Genomic DNA, 27,694 nt, shown 5'->3' with positions numbered 1-27,694 from the left:
TCAGTAAGGACATCTCCTGGTTTCATCTTCATGTTTCCCTCTCACCACATATCCAAACCGACATCATGACCAGCAGCTTTACAGCTGTGGCTCCAGCAAACATCAGATGATACTAGAAATTAATATTAAATAAATTCTAACAACAGCTGATCAAGCTTAAACGTGCTGCTGTTGTTTAGCGCGACATCCACTGGTTTCCTCTTTCTGGCGCAAAGTGGGAGATAAACAAACAAGAGAAAAGCCGATCAGCTGATCATTGCTCAGTTTCATGGTTGAAGAGGCAACAGGAGAGGGAGGGGGGAGAGAATGAGAGGAGAAGAGGCAGCTGTGCAGCGTCAAGACGCAGAATAAATCCAGCTTCATGTCTTTTTCCATTCTAGCTGAAGTCCGGGACAAACTGTTCCTTCTCAGCTCAATACGAAACGCGTAATATTTTCTCTGAATACGGGACGATTCCGTCTTTTTACAGGAGGGTTGGCAACTCTAGTAATTAATCTTATGAATAAAATAGAGTTCACTATCAGTAACATCATAGCACCCACCCAGCTGTATAGAAACTCCGTCATGCTAGCTAGCACGCAGTACGAGTTATTGTAACTGACTGTAAAAAGTCAGCATAACGAAAATAAACTCCACCTAAACTTGGTTTATATCTGACCCGGATAGACTGCAGGTCATAACTTCTTACCTGAAGTTCAGTTCACCTGACACTCGGACCGGCGGCCGCCTCGAGTCTCTCCTCCTCCTTCCTCCCCTTTCCCTCATCCACCTGCTGCCTCTGTGGAAGCTCTGTGTCGCGAGATCAATCAAATGCAGACCAGAAAACAAACGACGGAGGCTTCCAGAAAAGTGCAATCAAGCGGTGAGTTTATTAGCACAGGAGAAGAAATATCAGCATATGTCTTCTGACAAAAATACACTGAATGCTGATTTTATAGCATAGAGGATTTACGCCCCCACGTACGTCAATTACAGGTCAAAAATACATTGTTTACAGACAAGGGTACATCTTGTACATCTTTAATAACTATAAACAGACATATAACTTCTCTTTTCTATAACACTTGCCTTTTAAGGTAATAAACTTTAAGCTTCAGGGTCTCTAAGGGCTAATTATTGACCCTCGTCATCAATCACTAAGTAAACTAAAGTGCAGCAGGTCTCAAAGAGAAGCAGAAGACACTTGGGCCTTCGCTCAGGCCTGTTGCTAGATTTATGTGTACTGTAAGCATGTATGCAATCAACCTTCTATGTTCTCATCTTCCCTCAACATGTATCACCTGGACACTCTCACCAGTGAAGCTTAAAACCCTCTTGGATGGAACATCAACTCCTAATCAGCACAAATCTGCAATGTGTATAAAATGATCATACCTAAACCTGTGAATAGAAAGGTCAATGTGATGACAAACATCTTTAATGCAATATGAACCCTGTAAGAAATATTACTGATAAAATAATGCTGTAAAACATGTTATGAATGCATTTATCATAAGGCAGGTTAAATGGCAGCAAGAAAAGAATTTCTGAATCTCCACATCCGCCATAGCCACCACCAAACAACTGAGTTATTTTTACACATTTGCCAGCATCTGGCCAATCCACCACCTCTCATTGTTTATACCATTAAAAAAACAAACAAACAAAAAAAAAAAACATCGCCCCATAAAAACGAAAAATCACCATGGGCCCACCGGGCAAATGCCTGGTATGCCTGATGGCCAGTCCAGCTATGCCTGCTAGTAATATGTAGCGTTTTGTTCTAAATATTTCTGATGAATAATAACATCAGGGAAATGCTACTATAGGAGTTATCCAGAAAGGTCTGGCACCGCACTTAAAACCCTTGTGTTGTCCTCAGGTCAAAAATTACCTCTAGGTAAATGGCAAACAAGTTTATGGGAATCCCGAGGACAACACAAGGGTTAAAACTATCAGTAAATTTTGCCATTTAAAAGTCCCAAAATAAATTAACAGTCCTGGCGGGAATGATCACAGTCACACTTGCTCAAGTTGTCTGCCACTAATCTTAGTATATGACATCTGCAATTTATTTTAAAACTCAGGTTAAAAAAATTTGCACTGTGAAGCAACACTCCAAATCCAACAACACTGAGCCCTCAGTTCCCCTGATTCATCAGTGAAAAAGAAAGTACTTATGTAAATGGGCAAAGTAGGCTTGTATTAATAAAGTGCTTTAAGTGCTCAAATAGAGTAGGAACAAGTATACTAATGTGTGTCAGTCACAGGGTGGAATAAATAGGTTCCTTAACTGAGGTCCTTGTGATGCGTTCTTACGCCAGCTTCCTGCTGTGAGAGATTTAGGTTTAGTATTCTGTGAACCTGGACGATAAGCAATAGAGAAGTTAAAGCGTGGGAAAAACGGGGCCCCGTCTGACAGGAATTGAGATGCTTAACGATTTGAAAATAAGTCAAGTTCTTATGGTCGATCCAAATCCCAAACATGTGTGCAGCTTCCCTTGAGCCAGTGCCTCCACTCCTGCAGCATTAGTTTAATTGCAAGTAGCTCAACATCATAGTTGTGCTCTGTTGGTGATAGGCAATGATACAAAAAGCACAAGTATGCATTTTGTTATCTTTATTCTGTGAGAGGGATGCTTCTACCCCTGAAACACTAAAATCAATGATAAAGGGAAGAGATCAGTCGGGCTGTGATGAACAACTGTTCGGACTTCACTGGAAGATGGCGGGGGCATCAATGAGCCCAAAGGGCTTAACCAGATCCAAATGGTCCTGGTGGTTGTTTAACGCTGTCTTACACTCAACCTTGTTTGGATCTGGGACAGTGTTATTTACATTATGGAGATCTACTTTTGAGAATATGGTTCTTCGCTGCAACCAGGCATCCAGGTAATTACCATGACCTGGATGACAGAGAACCTACTCAGAGATAAAATAACAATGCATTTTTCCCTGTTGTTTATATTTTGTCAAATTTATGGGTAAAAATCATTTATTGCAGCGTGACGTGACATGCTTTTGACTGTATACAGTTGATGTGATGTGTAGATTATTTGATTCACATATTGGAGATTATGTATCGGAATTTCAGGAGCGGGACAACGCCTCCAAACACGCTCCTTCCGGTGGAGATCTATATAGGTTCCCCCCAGTTCTGCAAACTGTTCATTCTCATTTACGTGCCCCTCCCTCCTTGTTCTCAATTCTTTAACTTCTTCACTCCTATCTAGTACACGGGGATCTGCCCGGCCCGGGAGCCATCGCCAGTCCCCTTCGAGGACTTCCCCAAACCGCAGCTCAATTCATGTCAAAGCCATCCACCTTTACCTACTACTGCTGTCAAACCTAAAGTGAGGACGTGGGCCCAGCTAGTGAATTCAGTGTGTTGTGCATGCAATGAATAAAGACAACCATGACTTCCTTGCGTAAAATAACAGTAGTGTAACTCATTGAAAATAACTCCTTTAAAGTCATATTCAGATATATAGGGATTTGTTTCTTAAACAGTGACAGCACATTGCCAGGGAATTAAAACCTGCAGCCTTTATCATCACATTTCTCTCTAAGCCATTCCCCAATCAAGGTGTCCACTTATTTTACCTACAAGTAATATAAGACTAAAACTGGCCTCTGCAATATGGCAAGAACCTAAATCTACTTCTGAACAAATTATATTTTGTGTGAACCAAAGTCACTGATCAATTGTTACAGAAAAAAAATTGTCAAACGTTTTGTATATTAGTATTGTTTTTAAGTAATATAATTTTTATAATAATTTTTATAATACACTGTGTTAAGGTTCATTTTGAGGAGAGAGAGGTGGAGGAGATCGGAATAACACACTGACCCTGTCAGTTGGAGTCAAACAATGATTTTAATGAAACACACGCAGCGTGGGAGATGGACACTGTACGCAGACAGCATCAAAATCTCATCTCCAAAACTTCAGAACACAGTTTTATACATCGGGGTATTAGAACGCTCCCTCTTGCGTAAATTACATGGATATGTCAACTCAAAACCACAAATGTTCTATTTGACAACTTGTGACACAATTAAAAGAACATTCGCTTCCCTCTTTTTCCAGGTGCAGTCCCCGCAACCACAGCCCTAACATAGCTGTTAGACATCCTGTACTTGCATCAAACCGTCACGTACACCAACATAAAAACTGCAACCCTAGCAAAACATGCTTAAACTTTCACCTGTGGTCGCAAATTTTGAAGCCATTCTGATAACCTTCTTCCACCAACGATGTGGAGATCCAAATCCAATTAAACTCAAGACACTCAAAAAGATGCTCTGTAAAAGAGTAGAATTCTTGGAACAGAGTTTAATACACTGAACCATATGAACAGCAGGAAAAATACATACAGACATTTAGCAAGAAAATTACAGAGCAGAAAACAAGCAAAGCAAAACCCCGGGGTGTACAGCCTTAAGCACAGACAGCAGAGCAACACGGAGACGGACGGGTAGCAGCAGCAGGAGGAAAAGAGCCCTGGGGGCGTCCTCTGGTCCCCTAATATAGGGACCAGTATCGCCGCCCCCTGCTGCTGGGTAACTTTCCCACACGCCCCGCACAGCTGCTGGGGTCAGATAGCGGCCAAGGTCTTGGCCAAAGGCCAGTCAGGACTCTGAGTACCCCTGCTCTGGCTTATCACAATAGGTCATGACACGGTCAAAGGTCAGATATTAATCCTAATTATTAAATCTTATTCAGCAAGTGGCACAATCTTATAACATATAATACATAGGTTACATGCTTAAAAACACTTCAGTTTGGGTTCAAAGTGTGTGTGTGTGTGTGTGTGTGTGTGTGTACTTTGTATGATATTTTATCGTTATGTGTTCAGGATCTCTGTTACAATGTTACTGTTTTGGTTGTGCTGCATTAAAGATGTTAAATTAATTAATTATTAAGTAAATTATTCAAGAGAACTCTCCCCCTACATTAACTGCCCTGTTACAGTACCAACTTAATAAACCTCGGTGAAGCAAAAATGTCTTGTGCTTAAGACTCTACATGAACGTTAAATATATATGTTCAGTGCGCATAGATATATAGTGTATATAGTTACATAGTTATACATATCAAACAAAAATCCACCACACACCTACAAAAATGAACTCACTGCTGTATGTGTGTGTCTGTGCTAACCAAATAGGGTGCTAACCACAGTTGCACCCTATTTCACCTCGCTGACTAGCTCCTGACCTCTCAACAGACAGAGAGACATAAGCCACTCTCATATATGTAATAACCGAACTGAAACTATGTATATGTAATCTACTGAATAAATGTTTTAATCAAGAACCTCTACTAAAAGCTTAATCAAAAGATATAGATACATAAAAGATACTAAAGAATAACCTGACTGTTCATAACCTGCTCAAAATACTTGCACTCAGACTCTGCTTTCGGTTTCACTTTTGCAAAGCATGGCGTTTCCTGTCAGCCTGCAACTCAGTCTTTCACAAGAGTATAAAAACATTCAAAAGCATTTGGGATTATAGATTCAACTCAAAGCTGATATGATACCAGTATGTTTGAACATCTGAATGCAATATCAAAACTGTTATTAATGAAATGGTAATGATGATTATAAAAAATAGCAGCAAATAATAGCAGCAAAATATCTTTCTACTCTTCACAATTCCCTCTCTCGACCTCTGGCAAACCAGAGGTCGCCATACATTGTGTGGGGTCACTCCTTGGCCCATTCAGCTGCTCCCATGTCCATCCATGGCATCATGGACATCCGGGTCACTGTTCCCGCTCTGACCCTCTCAAGCCGCCCTCGGGCTCAGCAAATCAGACAACAACCTCATGTCATCTAACTGGTCCAGTAATAAAACGCCAGCTCCCCCCTAAGAACACTCATGTTTAAGTGGTTGGTCCTCCTCTTCTAGGGTCCCTCTCTTGTGGAAATCTCCTGTAAAGGATAGAAAACACTTCCTCCCTACTACGCTCCCCCAACTTATGTCCATCAATTTTCTCTTTATTCAAACCTGGGTCAAGCTATCATTTTTAGAACTCTCTACTCACAAGCATGAACCTAATTATGTTTTTGACTTTCTGACTTTTATTTATATATATATCTATATATATCTATATAGATATATATAGATATATATATATATATATTTCAACGTTACTCATCTCAATACACATCATTTTAACAGTCTTAAATCGCTGCTTTCACGCCCCTGCACACGTTTCCTGTCACCCGCTCTATTCTCCCTTATCTGATCATCAACATCCTGTGCTGTCGCTGCTGCAAGTGCCTCCACTCTGACCTAAAAGTCACCTTTCACAATAGATCACAAACAAATCATTATACGTGCCTATTCTACTAAAGGATCAAAGAGAAAACAACCATTTTAATCAACTAAGTTTAAGCATATAATCAATCACTCCTGAATAAATTTTATCATAGCTAAATAGTGTGGAATTACAGGGATTATTTTACATAACCATCATCTTTATCGTTGCATTAATTATCATTTCATCCAAGCATTTATTGAAGTTGCTGGCATTATGTTATAATTTGTATTACAGGGGTTATCATAATCACATATTAACATGTTTAGTCTGAGCAAAGGCCTGAATGTATTCAGCTTCTTGTTGCATTTGAGTTTGCCTAGTAACAGGTGACAGAAGGAGAGGTCCAGTCCATGGTGACCTCAAAGGCCTGAGCTCATCACCATATTCGGAAGAGGATGCCAGAAAGAGGAACCTCTGTGTTTGCATTTAATTCTTAAAATACATGAATGTGCTGTACATGCAAATTATGTGCTTGTAAACGCATGAGGGGGCGTCATAATACCCTGATGTTATAAAAGCAAATTGAAATGTATTTTTGGGTGGAGATCCACGCCAATTGTGTGCAGTAATGGTCTCCCCGCACGTGTGTTCATTAAAATCAACTGTTTGACCAACTCACTTATACTATGGTTGTTTTGTTCTCACCCTCAATATTCTGATCACGCGACAATAGCTACCTCTAAACAACTCCTGTGTGTTGAAACTAACTTCATTTTAAAACTCACATTTCCTGTGTTATAACCTGTTTTGGTATAGCATTTTATTTAATTTTGCTGCTCTTAATGTAATGGTACATTCTAATTTATACTTCATCAGACTTAACCAAAATATATAAGCTTTCCCCCCTTTGCTCCTGGTTTAAAGCAAGAAACCTTGGTCACTTCGACAAGCGTTCGTTATTCTGTAACTGGATTTTATATAATAAGACTCATGTGGAGCTGCATGTGTTATCTCAATGTCTGTGAAGGTTCTCAGTCATCCAGGTCATCGTAGTCAAAGGAGTTTGCAAAGAAAAGCGTCTGGACTTCTTTAAGTTGCTTGAAGACGTTTCACCTCTCATCCGAGAAGCTTCTTCAGTTCTAAGGTCAAATGGCCGAGAGTCCCAGATTTAAACCCAGTGTTATCTCAATATTTTACATGTCACACAGTTTAGTTACAAGCGAAACTCCTATTCGGCTACAAGCTAAATGATTTTCAGGCCTTTGGCCTGGAATCAATATTATCATGTATGTTTATGAACTCTATATGTCTGTAAGCACGTACGGCCTTCCATGCTCTGTCATCTTGCACAATAAATTGCCTGGACATAGCGCCAAAAAATGCAATGTGTATGAAATCATTTCTATGTGTGTAATCTTGAATGCTATTCATTTGGGTCAGCGGCACTTTTAGCATTCTCATAACAAGCTCTCCTTTACCCTAGAAATAAATCTATTTAATACCTGATTTTTAAAGCCTACATTATAACAACGTATTCTAAAAATCAAAAAGAAATCAAAAATGTTCTTGTCGTAAAATCTTGACTGGGGAAATATGCTTTTCTCCCCAAAGCATGTCTTCTATTCAAAGTGTCCCGCAATTCCCTTTAAGTTTGGTGTACAGCTTCTTATGAACACAGCATTTTATCTTCTAAACCGAATTCAGTTCATTTTACTTTAAAAATAACTTTATTTAAAAATAACAATTTCTGCCTCAGTACTGCCATATCTAAATTATCAAAAAAAAACAAAATAAATGTCATTAAATGATCCTAAAACTTATTTCAATCCCCCTTTTTTTATTTGGACTTCACATGTGTGTCCAAATAAAACTCAAAATGCGTCACCCGGGCTTAAGAAATTAAAGGGAAAAACAACAAAAGGTTAGTCATCTCATCTGTCCAAGCACCTCAGCAATCCTCCTCTCAGGTATATTTGCTCCGGCCCTGAAAACCTGTGTTTAAGGAATAAAATCAATTTAATCATCATTCCACATCTCCTCGAACTCCTTGCTCCATTCAAAGTCTGGATCCTTGGAATTTCCTGGAAACAAAACCTGTACTTTACATTTCATACTCAACTCTCCCCCTTTATGATCCAATCTGTGTCATAACAAAAATCTTAAAACAGAACAGTTATCAATCATGTGTTTCTTCAGTTAATGGTAACATAAGTTATATCAAAAAATGTTTCCCCTTTAGCATCAAGCATTCACCCAACAATATAATGTAATCTAACCCCAGTGAATAAAACAGAAATTCCCTCAAAGCAACTCAAACATCAGCATCCCCAGAATTAAGTCTTCCACTCGTCCTGCTTATGACAAAAGCAAAACAAAGCATCCCATTTTCTTCCTGGCATGGTAAATTGTTTGTCCACATTTATTCATCCCCACCTTGGTGCAGTCACACACATTCACTCCCATGCGATCGTGGCTCAAGAGTTGGGAGTTCGCCTTGTAATCGGAAGGTTACCGGTTCGAGCCCCGGCTCGGACAGTCTCGGTCGTTGTGTCCTTGGGCAAGACACTTCACCCGTTGCCTACTGGTGGTGGTCAGAGGGCCCGGTGGCGCCAGTGTCCGGCAGCCTCGCCTCTGTCAGTGCGCCCCAGGGTGGCTGTGGCTACAACGTAGCTTGCCATCACCAGTGTGTGAATGTGTGTGTGAATGGGTGAATGACTGGATATGTAAAGCGCTTTGGGGGTCCTTAGGGACCAGAAAAGCGCTATATATAAATACAGGCCATTTACCATTTACCATGCATTCACACAAGATATTTTGCTGATAGTGGAGCCTCTTGTGCAAAATCAGATGCTCCACAATAGCAAATTGAGCTCATTCATTTGTTTTATTTTGTTTTCCTTTTTAGGAAAATAGTTCTTTATGCTTTTGACTGGATTGAATCACTACAATCCTTTTAAACAGAGACTCACAGCCAATCAGGTCTCCTCCTCAGCCAATTATAATCTGTAAAGCCCACCTTATGTTTGTTCTCCCAAGAATTTTGTCAGCGCTGTTAGTTCACTCTCTTCCAGGCCTGCTTAGAACAAAAATGAGAAAAAAGAGAGCTGATTATTAGCTCATCAAAACAAAGTCACCTGACAGGTTTTTTCTAAGTGCACTGTTACAAAACTAATGGGCCCTCTTAGACATGTCCATGTTTATTAAAACTCCCTCTATTAAAATGAGAAAACTACCCAAACCTAACTGACAAAATCAACCCATCTCTACAACATCTTAAATTTCACCCGTTCAATACACCGAAAACCTCGTCAAAAGCTGCACAGTTTCCACACAACAATGGTCCCCTTAGACACTTCACCTTACTTAGATTCAGCCTAGGATATAAACACGTTATAACAATGTGTCAACACTAAATTGTAAATTTCTGGTCCAAATCTGCACCTCTGAACAATCTACTTTGCTTCCTTTCTTTAAGGCCTCCACCACACACAGGAAGCTCCTCTGTCATCACTCACTCGAGCTAATTTGCATACTAAGTCACATCTCAACATCAGATTTTAAGTGTACTTTTATTAAACCATTCACACCATTATATCAATCATGAAATTAGCAATCTGATTTAATTGCATATGTTTGTGTACTTTAGCCAAGTTTAATCACTATCTATGCATCAATCTTCATGAGCTTGTCTTTGTAAGGTTAGTGCATTTTCTGTTTATATGTGTGATTTTGTAAATGTTTCTTTTCTTTTTTTTCAAACTCCTTCACAATTCTCCACTTAAACAACCAGTTTTCTTTTTCCCCAATTTGCTAACCCAAATTTTGATTCCCCACCTTAAATAACAGCATCCCTTGTCTTCAGCCAGGAGTCATGGCTTGCTTTTCAGGACACATGACGCTGTAAACAATTTGACCAGAAACTTGCCTAAGCGTTTCTAATGATGTTAACCTATAACTTTCTTCCGACCGCTCCATGTGGAAATTGATCCAGGTCTGCTCCTGAAAATAACACAACTGACACATTTTCATTATTATCATCAGTGTTTAAACAACCCATTTCTCTCTCTCTGATCAGAAATACCTACTTATGTCATGCATGTAAGCATGTTCTTCCTTGCGTCATGTGGTCATGTTAATGGAGTGTAAGCTGCTTTCATCGTTGCAAGTGTTCATCACAATAAGGTTTAATTCATGCATCTTTTCACTTAGCTCTGGATTCAGACTATCTCACTTCTGATTCTTTCCAAAAAATAATTTCACATGTAACAATTTGTGTATGTGTGCTTTCTATTCTTTAAGGTAATGGCAGTTATTTTCTTTCATTATATTTACCTTTTCTAATGTTTACCTCTTTGTTGTGATGTGGTGGACATCCCTAAACCATCATGAGTTCAGCCTTCAATTTCAATCCAATTATATCCTGTACTCTCGCACTCGAACTTGTCCTGGCTTCACCTGACACCGGTCCTTGTCCCTTTTTTCACAGTGTCCTGTGTGGCCTTCAAAGCTCCAATAAACACAGCCTGTTTCTTCTCTGTTTTGATCTTTCCAGTATTCTTCTTTTAAGTTAGGTTCCAGCCTGGCAACATATCACATTCAGTGCCTTTGAATCAGTGCCCCCCAGTCATGTCACACTGTTTTTTACCAGCCTCCAGTTTCCCCATGCATGTTTTATCACGTGGTTTCCTTCATTCTGCTTCTGGAGTCATTAGTCAGTCTTATTTTTATTTGCTCTGTTTTTCTTCTCCATTCAACTTTTCAGTCTTCTCTTTCAAGATTACTTCAAGCATGGCAAATATGAAACTCAATGCCCAGTGCTTTTCCACAGTTCTTTATCCCAGTGTTCAACTGCCCAGCCTGTAATTCACAGTACATGTCGTCAATCTTCGTCAGTCTTAATGGTTCGGTTCCACTGGCTTTTGCCTGCTGTTAATTCTTCAAGTCCACGATGTTCTGTCGGTCTTCATCATGAAATTAACTGCCCTTTAAGTTTCTTCTCAGGGTCCGGACAGAGTGACAGGTGAAGCTATAAACTTTTAGCCAAAAACTGGCTTGTTTTTCCCAATTGTGTTAATCTATGCTTTTGCCGCTGTACTCAGGGTTCCAGATTGAGAGAAGTCCACCTGTATTAACACACTAAAGCATACAATTAATATTCTTTTCATTTCTTTTCTTTTCTTCGCTTCCTCTACCTAGAGTTTAACTCCTCTTTTCTCTCTCGGTTCTCCCTTCACACAGTCAGTTCCTTTTATGGGCATGCAGTTCCTGTCACACACACACTTCCTGTCACCCGCACATCAGGCACACGGAGCCATATTTCCTGTTTCTTCAGACTAATCGAACTATTCTAGTTTTTATTTTAAGGTCTACAAACCCTCTGTAATTCTACTAACTCTAGATCTAAAATGTAGCATCATTCACACAATAATTTCATAATCGTCTCACACACAATACCTTTTAAATATACTAAATTCTTTGCATTTCTACTCACAGCATTCACACACTTGAACTGCGACAAGAGTTCAGGAATATAACTCAAAATACGCTTTCCTAAGAGTATTTTAGACATGCCTTTCATATTCAGAAAGAGCAAGTCAAAGAAAAACAATTTAAACCTCTACTAATTCTCACAGCACACACATAAAATGGAAAGAAAAAAATTAAATAAATAAACACACCAGCATATATTGCTTAAGAAATGTTACTATTGAAAGTAATATGTTAGTCTTAAGTATATACAATGCACTCCATATATATATATATCAAAACTCAGTCAATCACTATACATCCACAGTAATGAATTCAAACTCTATTTATACAATTGTAGTGAGCAAAACCAGCATCTCAGTCACAGGCATTTAGCAACATTTGCAAACAATAGTTATAAAGCTCAATAAGACTCTAAACCAAAAGCAACAATCTCCATGCGCATCACCGCTCCTCATTTGCATTCACACACACCATCTAAAAATAGAAGTCAGCAGGCAGTGCACTGTTGACCCAGAAACTCCTTTCACACAAAGATCTCTTATTTTATATTACACAGACGTCTTATAATTACAACTGCACAGATTTTAGGCCTTTTACCACCTACACAGTTTCGACAAATTTAATAATAACCGCCCAGCGGATAAACTCCCAGAGTTTTTTGCGACCAATTTAGCCATTATCCCGTCCCCAACGGTGGCCCAATTGCTAGTGCCCTAACTGAATTTAAAAGCGTTAACCAACCCAAACTTTGCCTGAAACTCTATCTTTGGCATTTCACAGCCAAGGCTTTCTCGAAGTGTTAAGTTAAAGTTTCACACCCGAAACCGGGTTTCTCTAACCAAAAAAGCGCAATGTACTGTCCCGGACAGTAAAAAGTGACCCGGTCACTTAGCGTATTCTGGGATGCCCCAATTCCCACAGTTTGCCAAACTGACTATCCCTCATAAATGACGGAGCCTGAGCGTCCCCGGCCCCGGCAAGCGTTACCTCTGAGCGATGTGCTTCCTAGGACTATCCCATAGTCCCGTCCTAAGAAAATTTAATTAATTTGAAAACACCACATAAAATCACACACGCAATTCTATTGATGTCCAAGCCCGGCTTTATGTTCAATTGAGACTTAACTGTCACAAACTCTCACCAATTACCGATCATACTAAATTCACTCTGCAGTCCAACTGCTTTAAATACACTTATTCTCTTTACCCAGTTCTATCATTTTCAACGTTTCATTATTTTTACTTCAACTTCAACTTTAGTTCTCATGAGATTTTCACCAAAATCAAAACAGACATCTACCAGTAATTTCAGTGAGTAGACTTCTAATTTTGTAATATCCAATCTGGCACACTTTGAAATTCAACAGGTGGTGCCTACCTTTTGATGTATGCCGGCTTGTCACTCACTTTCGACCACTGACCAATGCCTGCCCGTCCGACTCCGTCTACACCTCCAAACACACTCTCTCTCTCCAACACCGGACGAAGCCCCCAAATGTTAAGGTTCATTTTAAGGAGAGAGAGAGATGGTGGAGATCGGAATAACACACTGACCCTGTCAGGTGGAGTCAACGAAGATTTTAATGAAACACACGCAGCGTGGGAGATGGACACTGTATACAAACAGCATCAGATCTCATCTCCAAAACTTCAGAACACAGTTTTATACATCGGGGTATTAGAACGCTCCCTCTTGCGTAAATTACATGGATACGTCAACTCAAAATCACAAATGTTCTATTTGACAACTTGTGACACAATTAAAAGAACATTCGCTTCCCTCTTTTTCCAGGTGCAGTCCCCGCAACCACAGCCCTAACATAGCTGTTAGACATCCTGTACTTGCATCAAACGGTCACGTACACCAACATAAAAACTGCAACCCTAGCAAAACATGCTTAAACTTTCACCTACAAAAATGAACTCACTGCTGTATGTGTGTGTCTGTGCTAACCAAATAGGGTGCTAACCACAGTTGCACCCTATTTCACCTCGTCGACTAGCTCCTGACCTCTCAACAGACAGAGAGACATAAGCCACTCTCATATATGTAATAACCGAACTGAAACTATGTATATGTAATCTACTGAATAAATGTTTTAATCAAGAACCTCTACTAAAAGCTTAATCAAAAGATATAGATACATAAAAGATACTAAAGAATAACCTGACTGTTCATAACCTGCTCAAAATACTTGCACTCAGACTCTGCTTTCGGTTTCACTTTTGCAAAGCATGGCGTTTCCTGTCAGCCTGCAACTCAGTCTTTCACAAGAGTATAAAAACATTCAAAAGCATTTGGGATTATAGATTCAACTCAAAGCTGATATGATACCAGTATGTTTGAACATCTGAATGCAATATCAAAACTGTTATTAATGAAATGGTAATGATGATTATAAAAAATAGCAGCAAATAATAGCAGCAAAATATCTTTCTACTCTTCACAACTGTAACAGTGGCAACATAAATCGTGGCATCAGAAAAACCACTACACCTTTACAATGTTTTATGTTATGGTCTGTCTTAACCCAATTCCCTTTGTTGCTCATTTTAATGAGGGACAGTGGATGATTTTCACTTCTTGCATGGCAGTCAAAGAGTGTCAAGAGCGTTGTATGCAGTGCACTGGCAGGTGAAACACTGGCCATGTCATATAGCATTGACAATGCCATTTTCCTATCTTTTGTGTTGCACCAAAGGACTCACTCCACCTTTTGAGTTTGGATAAGTTCTTTGATGCTACTTATCTCAAGATGCAGTCTTTTCTCAGTGACGGATTTTGTAGACTTGAGTGAATCAACCAGTGAGTGATTATTGGTGACACAGGTTATAGAAGTAGGATGTTTTTCATCACCAGTGGTGAGTTCAGAGCGTAGCGTGGATAGGAAAATGGCATTGTCAATGCTATATGACATGGCCAGTGTTTCACCTGCCAGTGTACTGCATACAATGCTTTTGACACTCTTTGACTTCCATGCAAGAAGTGAGAATCATCCACTGTCCCTCATTAAGATGATGAGAAGTCCTCCCTGTGTGCCTAGACATTTTTCCTCTAGCTGTGATCCTCGTTTCTGTTAGTCTTTTATACCACTATAGAAAGGCATCAGCCAGACCATACACACACACTTAATTATTTATTTATATAGCACCTTTCAAGACAGAATCACAAAGTGCTGCACATAAGATTACAAGTCCTAAAAAGACTTAAAAAGAGAAAATAAAACAGGCAAAAAATTAACCAGAAGCAGTTTTAAAAGGTGAGTTTTGAGTTGTTTTTTTAAAAACAGCTACTGAGTCCACAGTTCTTAATATTTGGGGGAGAGAGCTCCACAGTCTAGGGGCCACAGTGGCAAAAGCTCTATCACCCTTAGTCCTCCTCTTAGTATTTTTTAAAGCAAGTAAGCCCTGATCAGATGACCTCAAAGACCTACTAGGGACATAGGGCTGTAGCAGATCAAAGATGTAGGCTGGTGCCAGTCCGTGCACAGCTCTGTAGGTCAAGACCAGGATCTTAAAATCGACTCTAAATTTAACAGGAAGCCAGTGTAACTGAGATAACAACGGTGTCACATGTGAGTACTTGGAGGATTTTGTCAAAAGCCTAGCTGCAGCGTTTTGCACAACCTGCAGATGATCCAGAGAACCTTTGCTTAGACACATAAACAGCGAATTACAATAATCCAAGCGTGACTAAATAAATGCATGTATAGTGTTATGGTTCAAAAATATAGGGAAGGAAACACAGGAGGAATGCAAGTAACCACACTGGTCCAAAGGGTAAAGACAATGATTTTAATGAAATGACACGCGTGGGAGAATGAGCGGACTCCGTAAGCAGACAGCCCCACAATCTCATCCTCCTAACATCAAAATACAGTTTTATATGCATCAGAGTATATTTAGTGACGCCCCCTCATTGCGTCATCACATACATCAGCTTCAAAACCACAAATGTTCTATTCGACAACTTAAGGCACAATTAAAAGTACACTGGCTTCCATCTTCTCCCCGGTGGTTTCCCGTAAGCCAGCTCAGCTCTCGCATCGTGCATCTACTGCTTCATCAGTCAACTTTCACCTACACCCTAACAGTGTGTGTGTATGTGTGTCTGTGCGTACACGTGCGAGGGCGCGTGCATGCTGTGTACTGCGTACGTGTCTGGATGTGTATGTCTCGGCCTTAAATGCTCTCTTTGCTTTCAGTTTCACTTCTGCAAAAACATGCTCTGCAGACGCGTTTCGTTTCCTGTCTCATTTTGGCACAGAGTGTATTTTCCTGTCTCTGCCCTCTACACAGAGATCATAAAAGCATTAATAACATTTAAATTATAGATTCAACTCAACCATTTAAAATGGTTCTTCTTTGGACCTGTAATAAAGGCTATAACCATATATTTGAACATCTGAATGCATCTAAATGCAACATCACTATTAATACAGAAATGTTAATGATGATTATAAAAATAGCAGCAACTAATAGCAGGAAAATATTTCTATTCCTCTCAATAGCAATCTCCAGTTCAGAATGAGATAAAATCGGGCTTAGCTTAGCCACATTTCTTGAATGATAAAAACAAGACCGAACCAGAGATTTCACATGCCCATCCAATGTGAGACTCGAGTCAAAGGTGACACCTAAATTCCTGATAGAGGATTTAACATAGAGTGAGAGAGGACCAAGGGCTTTCACTATCTGCGATAAAAATCTATCAGGGGCGCATGCGAGGACTTCGGTTTTCCCCTCGTTGAGTGGGAGGAAATTTGCAGCCATCCAACGTTTGATTGAATCTAAGCAATCATTCAGACGCTGAAGCTTAGATAAATCCTCGGGCATAAAAGAAACGTACAACTGAATATCATCAGCATAACAGTGATAAGAAATGTCCTCAAAAGAGCCCATTATATGCTGGAGGGGAAGAAGCTAAATTAAAAACAATAAAGGCCCCAAAACTGACCCTTGAGGGACACCATAAGTAAGGGAGGTAGAGGATGACCTAAAATCAGAGACTGCCACAGAAAAGGATCGGTGATGGAGATAAGAGGAGAACCACTCTAATGCAGTTCCAGATACACCAACCCAATTTTTCAGCCTTTCAATGAGGATGTGATCATAGCTGGACTGGCCATTGGGCATACCGGGCATTTGCCCGGTGGGCCGCTCGTGATTTTTCGTTTTTATGGGCCGATGGGGTTTTATTTCTTTTATTTTTTCAACGGTATAAATGAATAGTGGTGTATTGGCCAGTTGGTCATGATCGACTCTGGGCTGGACCAATTACAGCCGAGGAGGTCGAACTTAAAGTTGAGGTGAAAAGCAACGCGATTTGTCCCGATCAGCTGATCAATGATCAATGATCAGCTGATCGGCTTTTCTCTCTGCGTCAGAAAGAGCAAACCAGCGGAGGTCGCGTTAAACAACAGAAGCACCTTTTAAACTTGATGAGCTGTTGTTAGAATTTATTTAATATTAATTTCTAGTATCAGCTGATTTTTGCTGGAGGGATGAAGGGTTGAAGGGAAGTTATAGCTGTTTCTGAGAGACAAATAACACCAGGATCCTTTTCGAAGTAGCTGACAGCTGGTAACTGTGCAGGGGCGGGTCTAGCAAAGTTTTGCCAGGAGGCCAGGTAGGGCATTAACAGGGAAAGGGGGGAACAAAAAAAAAAAAAAAAATACGTTTCTTTCTTATTCTCATTTAAAATTTCTAGCTTTTAACAAATAATTATCTGAATCATACAGCCAAAGTTTTCATCTGATGTCAAATGTATAGAAATCCATTATTGTACATAATAATTTTTTTCAGGGTCCCAACATAATTTCTTCAGAAGCAAGTACTGTATATGATGCCAGTATTTTCCCACATTTTAAAGATACTGTACCAGTACTGTGCGTAAAATACCATCAAAAGTAAGTTTTGATGGTAAGTTTTGAGTGAGGAAGTTTTATTCTTTCTCACCTTTCTGTCTCCTTTCACTTTTTAAAGGTTGCCATGTTAGAAAAAATATTTTGCCCTGCCATGCTGTTTATTGATGTGGTAAATAAATAGTTTATGAAAATATCACTAAATCTGTCATTTATTATTTTTAATATTCAGTAATGGTCATGTCTCACCTCTAGTCTTCTCGTCTTAATTTCAGGTTTCCTCCATGTGTTGTAGAAAGTTCAGGAGGTAAACCAAGCAGTCTTTGGGTTTCGGCTAAGTACCGTTTAGAATACCAGAATAGGGAGGATGGTGTAGGTTTAAGTTAAGTTCTAGATTGATACATATATATACCAACAAGACAGTGTACATCACTGTCACAACGACGTTTGTTTTCATTCAAAGGCTTTATGGTTTTTACCATAATACCTGGTGGGCCGGTCTCTAGTCAAAATGCCCAGGCCGATTTTTTGTCCCAGTCCAGCCCTGGATGTGATGGTCAACTGTGTCGAAAGCTGATGTGAGGTCCAACATGAGTAGAACCGAGCATTTTCCTGCATCATTGTTCATCAAGATATCACTTGAGACCCTGAGAAGAGCTGTCTCCATGGAGTGAAATCGACGAAAACCGGACTGAAACTTATCGTAAATGCCATGTTTATCTAGAGCTGCCATAAGTTGCTTAGCCACAACCTTTTCTAGAAGCTTAGCAATTAACAGTAATTTAGAGATAGGTCTGTAGCTGCTCCAAAGAGAAGGGTCAAGCTGAGGTTTTTTCTGTATTTTCCTGTAATTTTACCTGCACGTTCTAAGACTTTAGCGGTGTGTGAGATACCGCTGTCTCTATTCTTATACTTCACAATCTGCCCTGTTTTAGACTGACATTTATTTTCTGCTCTGTTTCAATCCATGCCTCTTCATCATGGCTGGGGAGACATCCAGTTTCATTCTCCCCCCTTGTGGTCATTGCTTGGTGCTCTGTCTCCTTCAGCTCTTGTTGTACCTCAGTTGTAATGTTTTCTATTTCCCAGTGTTTTCATCAGCTTGACGTTATTCATTGTGTGTGCTGTTTGCATGGTACCATTGATGTCAAGTTCTGGTTTGTCTGAGTTGACTTTTCTGAGTCTTATGTGATGTACTACATGTTCCTCCATGTCTGACGAACAGTACTGCTCCGTCTTGACCAGTAACAACTCCCTTCCACTTAGGGCAGTCCACTCGCTTGTAATACACCTTGTCTGTGGCAAGAATGATGGACCCAACCACATTCTCGCACTTTCAAGACTTGATTACAAATCCTCCCCAACATCAGACACTTTCAAAACCTGTTTGAAAACCCATTTTTATTCCTTGGCTTTTAAATCAGAATGAGTATTAACTACTTTTATTTGTCCTTAGACTACGATGACCTGGATGACTAAGAACCTTCACAGACATTTCATTTGTCTCATTTCTTACTCAACATCTTCTCATTTTATGCTTCTTTTGCTTAATTTTTATCATGTCTTCCTATGTTTTTCTCTCTTTTGATTATCTTAAATGTACAGCACCTTTGTCAACAGTTGTTTTTTTAAATGTGCTATATAAATAAATTTGACTTTGACTTTATTACGGTTGCTGTTCTCACACTCTGCTGAAGCTCTCCAGCTGTCAGCCACACATACACAACAACAACAGCTCAGGACTGAGTTCATTCTTTTTAAGCAGATGAGGCATGATTGCTGATGGCGCTCCAGTGTGTCGGTTTCCCCTGCAGCTGCACACACCACGCCTGCCACATACCCACATCGCCCAACTGAGACCCGCAAGCAGGAGAGGGAATCAGCCACAACCGTCGGCATCCCCAGGTCATGGACCAGCAGCAGGGATGAATGGGATCTGGGGGCCGCCCATGGAGCTGGACCGGAGGCCGCTGTGTGGCAGAGCCAGGGTTCACAGGCTGCAAGGGGTTAGAGGGGTTAGCGCAGGACAACACAGGGCACTGACCTCTGGCAGAACCGTGGGAGGTCCAGATTGCGTGCTGGCGTCTGGTGAGGATGGCACAGCGACCTCCGACTCAGGCAGAGCAGGTCCTCCTCTTCACATGCTAACCACCGGCCCAGCCTGGGCAGGTCCCTCCGGAAAGATGCGGGGGTCTCCTCCCTCCCCCATGTGGTTAAAAGACGCCGGTGGTGCCGGCAGGAGTGTTGGCAAGGAACGGAACTGACCGAGCCGGACTCGCTATCAGCTGCTTGGACCGGTCCTGCAGCTGTTCCATCTGTCGGCAAGACACCGCCGCCTACTCCCTCCATGTGGGTGCTAGCTCAGCCACCATTCGGGCTAACACCTCCGCTGGCTGGCCCGGTCGTGGTTCCGCCATGCTGCCTCCTGGGTTTCAGTACCAATGTGGCAAGAATGACGGACCCAACCACATTCTAGCTCTTTTGACACTTTATTACAGTTGCTGTTCTCACACTCGGCTGCAGCTTTCCAGCCACAATAACAACTCAGGACCCAGTTCATTCTTTTTAGGCAGGTGAGGCATGATTGCTGATGGGGCTCTGGTGTGTTGGTCTCCCCTGCAGCTGCACCACAAACCACGCCGACCACACAGTCCATTACTCCATGGGCTGTATGCAGTTGCTGTCTTTATCTCGTTTTTGAAAATTTCTGCGGTGTCTCTCACTTCATCTTTGGTAAACTCTCCCCTGTTGTCACTAAATAGTTTTCGAGGCGGCCCAAGCATACTTATCCAGTCATGGTGTGTTTGACTATTTCAGAATATGTTTTTGAGTTTAGAATGCTGCATGCGCTAAACCATGTAAACTGGTCGATGATGTGGAGATACCACAGTCCTGGTTCAAGTTCATTCAGGTCCTCAGCCACAGGCTCATTGTATTTGTAGCGCATTTTGTGTTGTTGTGTACTGAGTTTATTAAAAGTCTCTGTAACCTGTCAGCAGAAACATGACCAAATTGCTTGTGCAGCTTCAGTAAGACTTTTTGTTTTGATGCTGGGCTCATTCTTTCATCATCGTTCAGTTTTCTTCATGCTCATTTTGTTTTTCTTTTAAAGTGCCTTCTTCAGTAGTTGCCAGATATAACACGCAGTGAAATGTGACCTGACACCCTCCTCGACTGTGCAAAAAAGAGAGACAGAAGCCTACAAACAGTGAATGATTATGGTAAATGGCCTGTATTTGTATAGCGCTTTACTTAGTCCCTAAGGACCCCAAAGCACTTTACACGTTCAGTCATCCACCCATTCACACACACATTCACACACACATTCACACACTGGTGATGGCAAGTTACATTGTAGCCACAGCCGCCCTGGGGTGCACTGACAATATATACATTATATACAAAGAGGACATCATGTCCAGCAAGTGGGTGAGTTATATACATTATATAAATAAAGATAAAATTTAAATAAAACAATCTGGAAATTTACAGGTTGTGTACATTGCGTGGGCTGGGTGTTAAAGTATCTTGTGCCGTAGTGAAGCCAGAGGATCAGGGTGATAGGAAAATGTGGTAATGAGTCCTGTCTCAGTCACTTATGGATGATTGGGGGGGCATGATTCAACACACGAATGGCCTGAGGATAAAAACTCCTCTTGAGCCTCTCTGTTCTTGTTTGGATGGTGCAGAACCTCCTGCCTGATTGTAGAAGCTGGAACAGTTCGTTGCTGGGATGGAACGGGTCCTTCAAAATCTGAGCTGCTCTGGACCAGCATCTCCTGGTGTAAATGTCCTGTAGGGAGGGGAGAGCAGTCCTGTGGCAGCGTTCTGCCATACAGATCACTCTCTGAAGAGCTTATCTAAGCCTCGCCGCGTAGAATCTCAGTTGTAGTATCCAGTGTTGGCAATAAATGAATTTGTTAGTTAGTTTACCTGTGAGCCCTCACTATGAACCACTGTCTACTTGCATCAAAGCTTCACTCCCTGTACTCCTTGCTGTTATTTCCCCACACTCATCCTGCTCCCCAATCCACCTGCTGCCCTTCAGTTCCCTCCAGAGGCCTAGTTATAAAATAAAAATACATATAAAAATAAATTTAAACCTATCCCTTTGTTTTATTTGGTTTCACTCATTGCCATAATATCACAAGATATACTTATGAATGATTATTTATGAGTTTCATCTCCCTCTATACTTTTTTTTTTTTTTTGCCATTTCAGCTTTAATGTCTCAAATCAGAGGGAAGTCATTTTTTCAGATCAAAGTATCACTCTTAGTGCAGGGGTTTGTGTTTTTCACTGGATAGTACTGCCCTAAACACAACATGGGAGACACTGTAGAAGAAAATTTACTTCCCATAATTATGTTTTGGTTATGAATATAAATAACTGAAGAACATTCACATGTAAATATATCTATTGTAATTTTCAGAGATGCATTAAATGTCTTTAACCCTCTCAGGCTCAAATTAAGTTTTTTGTTGCTAATGCACAACCAAGTCCTGCAGTGGTACTTCTGAGTAAAAAAACCTCATAAAATATGTATGTGGGGTAATCAGGTTGTTAGTTTTTAACTGTTGCAAATCTGCAACGCCTGCCCTGAGAGGGCTAACAGTGCATTTCAAGGCTCTGATGACAATGGAGATGGACCCATCAGAAACACTGTGCTGGTTTCTACATTAATGTCCTGTGACTAACAAAAAAACAGAAATAATTATTTTCCTGCCTGTAATAAGACAAATAATAGAATATAATTACTAACAAGCTTACAAAAAAGAATAAACCTCTGGTAGTAGTCAAAGTTTAAATAAACGAGCAGTTAATGTCTGTCAGATGTGTTCCTAAAATGAGCCTGGCTGATCTCAACAAGCAGCTCATTACACATTTTAGGAGTCAAAGCTGCAAAGGTTCCGTCTCTTCGGTATTTATAAAATGTATTGTAATGTAAAAAAGCAGCTGGTTAGCTGATCTAAGACACATGACGGCAAGAGTGAAGCAGCTCAGCCAAATAGGAAGGGGCAAGAGCATTAAGAGGCTTTAAGAAACAAATAAAAGTATTTTGAAAAAAATGTGCTCTTGTTTCCTTGTACCAGTTAAAAATCACGCAGCAGAGTCCAAACAGGGACAGTTCTGGTGGGCAGCCACGCAGCCAGAGGCTGAGGTGACTGAGCGGGTCCAGTAGCCGACCACGCAGAAGACGGTGACTGAGCGGGTCCGGAGGCCGACCACGCTGGCGACAAAGTCCAGTCAGTGGCCTGAAAGGTTGCCGCTGATGCTGAATCCGACGTGGACGAGGAGATGGCGGAGGAGAAGCAGCTGCAAGTGATGACGTGGGAGCCAGCAGAGGCGGAGGAGCGGCTGCGGGCAACGGCATAGGAGCCATCGGTGACGGAGGAGCAGCTGTAGGGCCAGCAGGTGCGGAAACCCCTGGCTGAGGAGCGGAAAGCTGGATCAGGAGGTGGATGAAGTGGAAGACTGACAGGTGAACAGGCTAGCTCTTCCGAGCCTCTAGAGCATGAGGACATTAGCTGGAGAGCCTCAGCTGAGCCACTAGGGGGGTCAGGTTGGATTCTGGCTGCACCCACCAGGGGTGCTGGGACAGGCACGGGAGGTGGCTGGACACCAGTCACCCCCACCCGAAGAACAGAACCAGGTATGGGGGTAGACTGGGTCACAGCTGCCCTCGTCCTAGGAACTGGCACAGGAGGAGGTGGTACAGGGACAGGATAAGTCTTAGCTGCCTTCACCTGAGAAGGTGAAACAAGTGAAGGGGAAGGCCCAATCTGAGCCGCCGGAAATGGCTGAGTAATGGGTGAGGAAATAACGAGTGAATGGGAGAAATAATCAGGTTTAGAGGTGATAATGTCTTTAGCAGTGGCCTGTGATGCTGGAACAGTCTCTTCGGAGGCAGGATGGTGAGTATTAATAGAGTAGTCCAGTCCCCTCCATTGAGCTGAGGTGGGAGGCGGAGCCGCTGTGCCATGGCGAGGTGGAAAAGCTGGTGAGTGAAGTGGCTGGCGGGCGAGGGAGGAGGGGAGCAGCGAGAAAGCGAGTGGCCGAAGCTTGGACAATGATGCCCACTCTCCGCGGTGAATGCTCTGATGCAGGTGAGGCAGCAGGTGGAGGACCGCGGCGTCTCCGAGGCCCGCCCAGAGCCAGACGAGTCCCCTTGAAAACATGCTCCCTCTCCAAGAAGAGCCGCCGTTTCCACCTGAGCTTCTCCGCCCAAATGGAGAGTGCTGCCACCTGCTGCTCTAAAAGGTTGAAGTCCGCTGGGTCATACGTGTGTCTTCATGGCACGGGTTGTGGTATTCTGTCAGGGCTTCGTGTGAAATGAGAAGAGGTGACCCAAACACTGGACTCGTGGTGAGGATTAAGGGTGTTTATTGCAATGGACAAATGAAGAGAACAGGAAATGGCTGACTGAACTGATCACACGGCAAAGACAAAACAACATCAATGACACGACAAAGGAAGAAACTGAGGACTTAAATACACCGGCTGAATAATGACTGATGGGAGACAGATGAGTGAACACAATTGAACTAATGATACATGGAATGAACTGGAACACAATACACTGGTAGACAGGCTGACACAGGAAACCGGAAGTGAAAAACATGGATGTGAAAAATAAACTGAACATGACAAATCTGAAAACACTGGGTCAACGACCCATGAACCCTGACACTAGGCAGGTTACTGAGGATCATGTGTCAAGTTTGTTACTTATTATAATAAGATACATCAGTGTTTTTAAGTGATCTTTATGTGTTTTAACACATTTCTGTTTATTTAGATATAAACATATTTGTTTATGTATTTTGGCTTATACCTACAGTAGTACTTCATTCATCCACTGTGTAAATCTCAGATAGACATGAATAGCCTGTCACTGTTTCACAACTGTTGTCCTTGTATGCGGATTATAAATGTACAGTCCTCCTGTCAGGAGAAAAACAGCTACACTAACTACACTAACAGCAAATATGTCAATGAATCAAATTCAATTACACTCCATACAAAGACCAGAACACTGGGAAGCTTAATATCTGAATTTTTAAAAACAAGATGGTAATCCTTGAATGCAGGAGGAATTTACATTTTATTTATGTGTGCTGATAACATACAGTCTTATCTGTTTCTGTCTTACTTTTAAAAATGCACATCAAACTTCTACGTTGCTGTATCTCATACCTTCATAATAAGTCACTGCTGTTAAAAACAAGCAAACAAACAAACAAAAACACTCTGGAGTGAATGAAGATGAGTCACAACTCTTCATAGTGACTCTGGAGCATGCATGTGCATTTTTCATGAAGAAGTTAAAGGATCTTGATGAATTCTTGATTATTATATTGTTTATTACAGCTGGTAATAATCATATCCAATTACAATATTAATACATTATTACAAATAATTGATGCAATTTTTCATTAACAGCAGAAAAAGATGTCAGATATCAATTTATTTTTTCACATTTTGTCCTTTGGTCTTTACAGTGTATTTGACTAACTGAGGAGTGATATGATTTTAATTCTACAGTATGTTGGCATCACAAGAGTCAGGCTGCAAAATCTGCAATGTAACTATCAGTTTAACAGTTTTCCTAAACCAGGGATAGAAAAAAGCATAAATAAGTGGATTCAGACAGGAATTACAATAAAGTAACCAGACCCCAAAAACTGAAAATTCCACACTGGTTGATGTGTCCTGCCCTGCGAGAGAGGGATAAAAATAAGGACAGAAACACATCAGAAACACAGCCACAACAACACCAATAGTTGTAGCTGCTTTTCTCTCAGACTTCTTAATGGCAACATGAACTGAACCCTTTGGAGTAACAAAGGCAACATGAGATCTCATAGCCTGAGCCTGAGACACAGCCACCAGAAATACTCTCATGTACAGAAATATAATCACAGCAGTGGGGCCGATGAAGGTAACTACGACATCAAAAGCACCAGTTATGAAATTAATTACAACTATGCATTCCCCGTCACAAGAATTATATCTGTCTGGCTGCTTCAGAAAGTTGTTCAGTATTGTGCCGTTATAGAGCAGTGAACAGGCCCAACACAGGCAGATACTGATTTGGACTTTTCTTTCAGTAACTTTGGTGGGGTAGGACAAGGGGTCACAAATAGCTACATACCGGTCAAATGAAATAAGCACCATGTTTCCTACTGAGGCAGATGTGAGGACAAAAGAGGCATAGTAAAACAGTCCACACGTGAAGGTGCCCAAAAACCAGCAGCCCCCTAAAAGGAGGATTCGAGGCGGCATCAGCAGGAGGCCAACAAGGAAGTCTGAGACAGCGAGAGAGAGGAGGAAGAGGTTGGTTTGGTTGTGAAGCTGCCTGAGAAGAAAGAAAAAAAAAGAAAGATGTAACATAATATTAATAAACCTGCACCAGGTGGAATGCTACAGTAATGTACCAGTTCTGAAAGTAAAACAATATACAATAAACACTCCAGTGCAACAAAGTAGGGCAAATCTCTAGTTTCCACATCATTCTGAGAGGACGAGGTCAGAATATAAAATCACTTCAGTTAAATAGTACAAACATTTATCACATCAGCTGTTCCTTTCTAAAAGAGAGCTATTACAGTTTAGTAAAGGCCAAATGTGAAGAGTACTCTGTAGTTAATCCAAGTATGCTCAAATCAAACACATATATTACAGTAAAGTTTACTTTAACACCTGAAGTGGGAGATAGAGACGATGACCAGGACGTTGAGAGTCACTGTGAGCAGAGAGATGCAGGAAAGCAGAATGTACAGAAAAATGGTCTGATTGTGATGTTGCAGCAGCTTCCTACAGGAGGTGTTGAGGAGCTGTGGAAAGCAGAATTGTTGTCCATACAGGTTCTCCATAAGCAGAAAGGGAAAAGAAGATGAAAGCTGCTGAACACTGGCACCTTTCTGACTAAAGCTATCCGTGTAATGTGGCTTACCTTACTCCTCCTACTCCTTTTCTCCATCCACCACACCCCAGAAAATCTCTTGTGCGATATTCTCTAACGCCTTCACTGGAAATGCACATGATAGCACGTCCTGAGATTTACTTATGTTTCACAGCTTGACAAAAATAAAAATAAAAACACACCCATTCCACCGATACATCATTTCATTTCCTGCTGTTTCTCCTGGATTTCAGCAGCACGAGTCTAAGAAGGGATGCCTATGCCTCTTGTCCAGCCACCTATCTGGGCTCCAAAGACATAATGTCACCAGCATGTCAAGGGTCTACCACAGGGTCTTGTGATAAACATTCCCCAAACACCTCAAGTGTCCAAGAAGCATCATATCCAGATGTCTGACCCATTTCACCGGGTTCCTTTTGATGTGAAGGAGTAACAGTTCTCTTCTCAATCAGAATCAAAATCAGAAAACTTTATTAAACTTTATTAATTAATATTAAGTAAATAATGTTGTTACAGTTGCTCCAAGAGAAAAAGAACAGCAACAGGCTGAACTAATTAAATAATACGATATATAATAGGTCTAATATATACATATAGCTCAATTACAAATATAAATACCAAAAGTACTGCACAAAGTTCTTTTTTAGTGTCTTTTCACTAGAAAACTAAAATATCGTTGATATCAGCAGTAGCTACCACTCGATCCTTGCAAAACCACACAAGGACACCCAGAAGGCTGTTGTTGATATACCTTGCATAAACTGTTGTCTCATTCCAGGTCAATTCTTCAGCATTCGACTGAGTGAAGCAAGAGGGTGATCGGCTTGCTTTCTGTTGTTGGGGAGTCGTGGTCTTGGAGAATGTTAAGGTTCATTTTAAGGAGAGAGAGATGGTGGGAGATCGGAATAACACACTGACCCTGTCAGGTGGAGTCAACGAAGATTTTTAATGAAACACACGCAGCGTGGGAGATGGACACTGTACACAGACAGCATCAGATCTCATCTCCAAAACTTCAGAACACCGTTTTTATACATCGGGGTATTAGAACGCCCCCTCTTCCGTAAATTACATGGATACGTCAACTCAAAACCACAAATGTTCTATTTGACAACTTGTGACACAATTAAAAGGACACTGGCTTCCATCTTCTCCCCGGTGGTTT

The 27,694-nt window shown here is 41.1% G+C and overlaps 1 protein-coding gene across 1 annotated transcript; it reads right to left on the bottom strand.

Annotated features, from left to right (window-relative positions):
- Nucleotides 1–22,696: 22,696 nt before the first annotated feature.
- Nucleotides 22,697–27,324, bottom strand: LOC100690337 (trace amine-associated receptor 13c). Its single transcript, XM_019352382.2, has 6 exons — nt 27,281–27,324; nt 26,560–26,634; nt 26,307–26,440; nt 25,147–25,962; nt 23,685–23,892; nt 22,697–23,350 (listed from the first exon to the last, which is right to left on the bottom strand). The coding sequence occupies exons 2-6, from the start codon at nt 26,584–26,586 to the stop codon at nt 22,697–22,699; spliced, it is 1,839 nt and encodes a 612-aa protein (XP_019207927.2). The 5' UTR covers nt 26,587–26,634; nt 27,281–27,324.
- Between the last annotated feature and the right edge of the window lie 370 nt (nt 27,325–27,694).

The sequence above is a fragment of the Oreochromis niloticus genome, linkage group LG16 (genome assembly GCF_001858045.2).
Source record: "Oreochromis niloticus isolate F11D_XX linkage group LG16, O_niloticus_UMD_NMBU, whole genome shotgun sequence".
NCBI classification, from domain to species: Eukaryota; Metazoa; Chordata; class Actinopteri; order Cichliformes; family Cichlidae; genus Oreochromis; species Oreochromis niloticus.
The sequence above is the reverse complement of the archived record's forward strand: the minus strand, read 5'-3'. Positions and strand labels throughout refer to the sequence as shown.

Coding starts and splice junctions, on each gene's coding strand:
- LOC100690337 (XM_019352382.2), bottom strand. CDS start 26,586: ATGGAGAAAAGGAGTAGGAGGAGTAAG. Junction 23,893..25,146: donor TCTTGTGATGCCAACATACT/GTAGAATTAAAA, acceptor CGTGCCATGAAG/ACACACGTATGACCCAGCGG. Junction 23,351..23,684: donor CAGAGCATTCACCGCGGAGA/GTGGGCATCATT, acceptor TCACCTTCTCAG/GTGAAGGCAGCTAAGACTTA.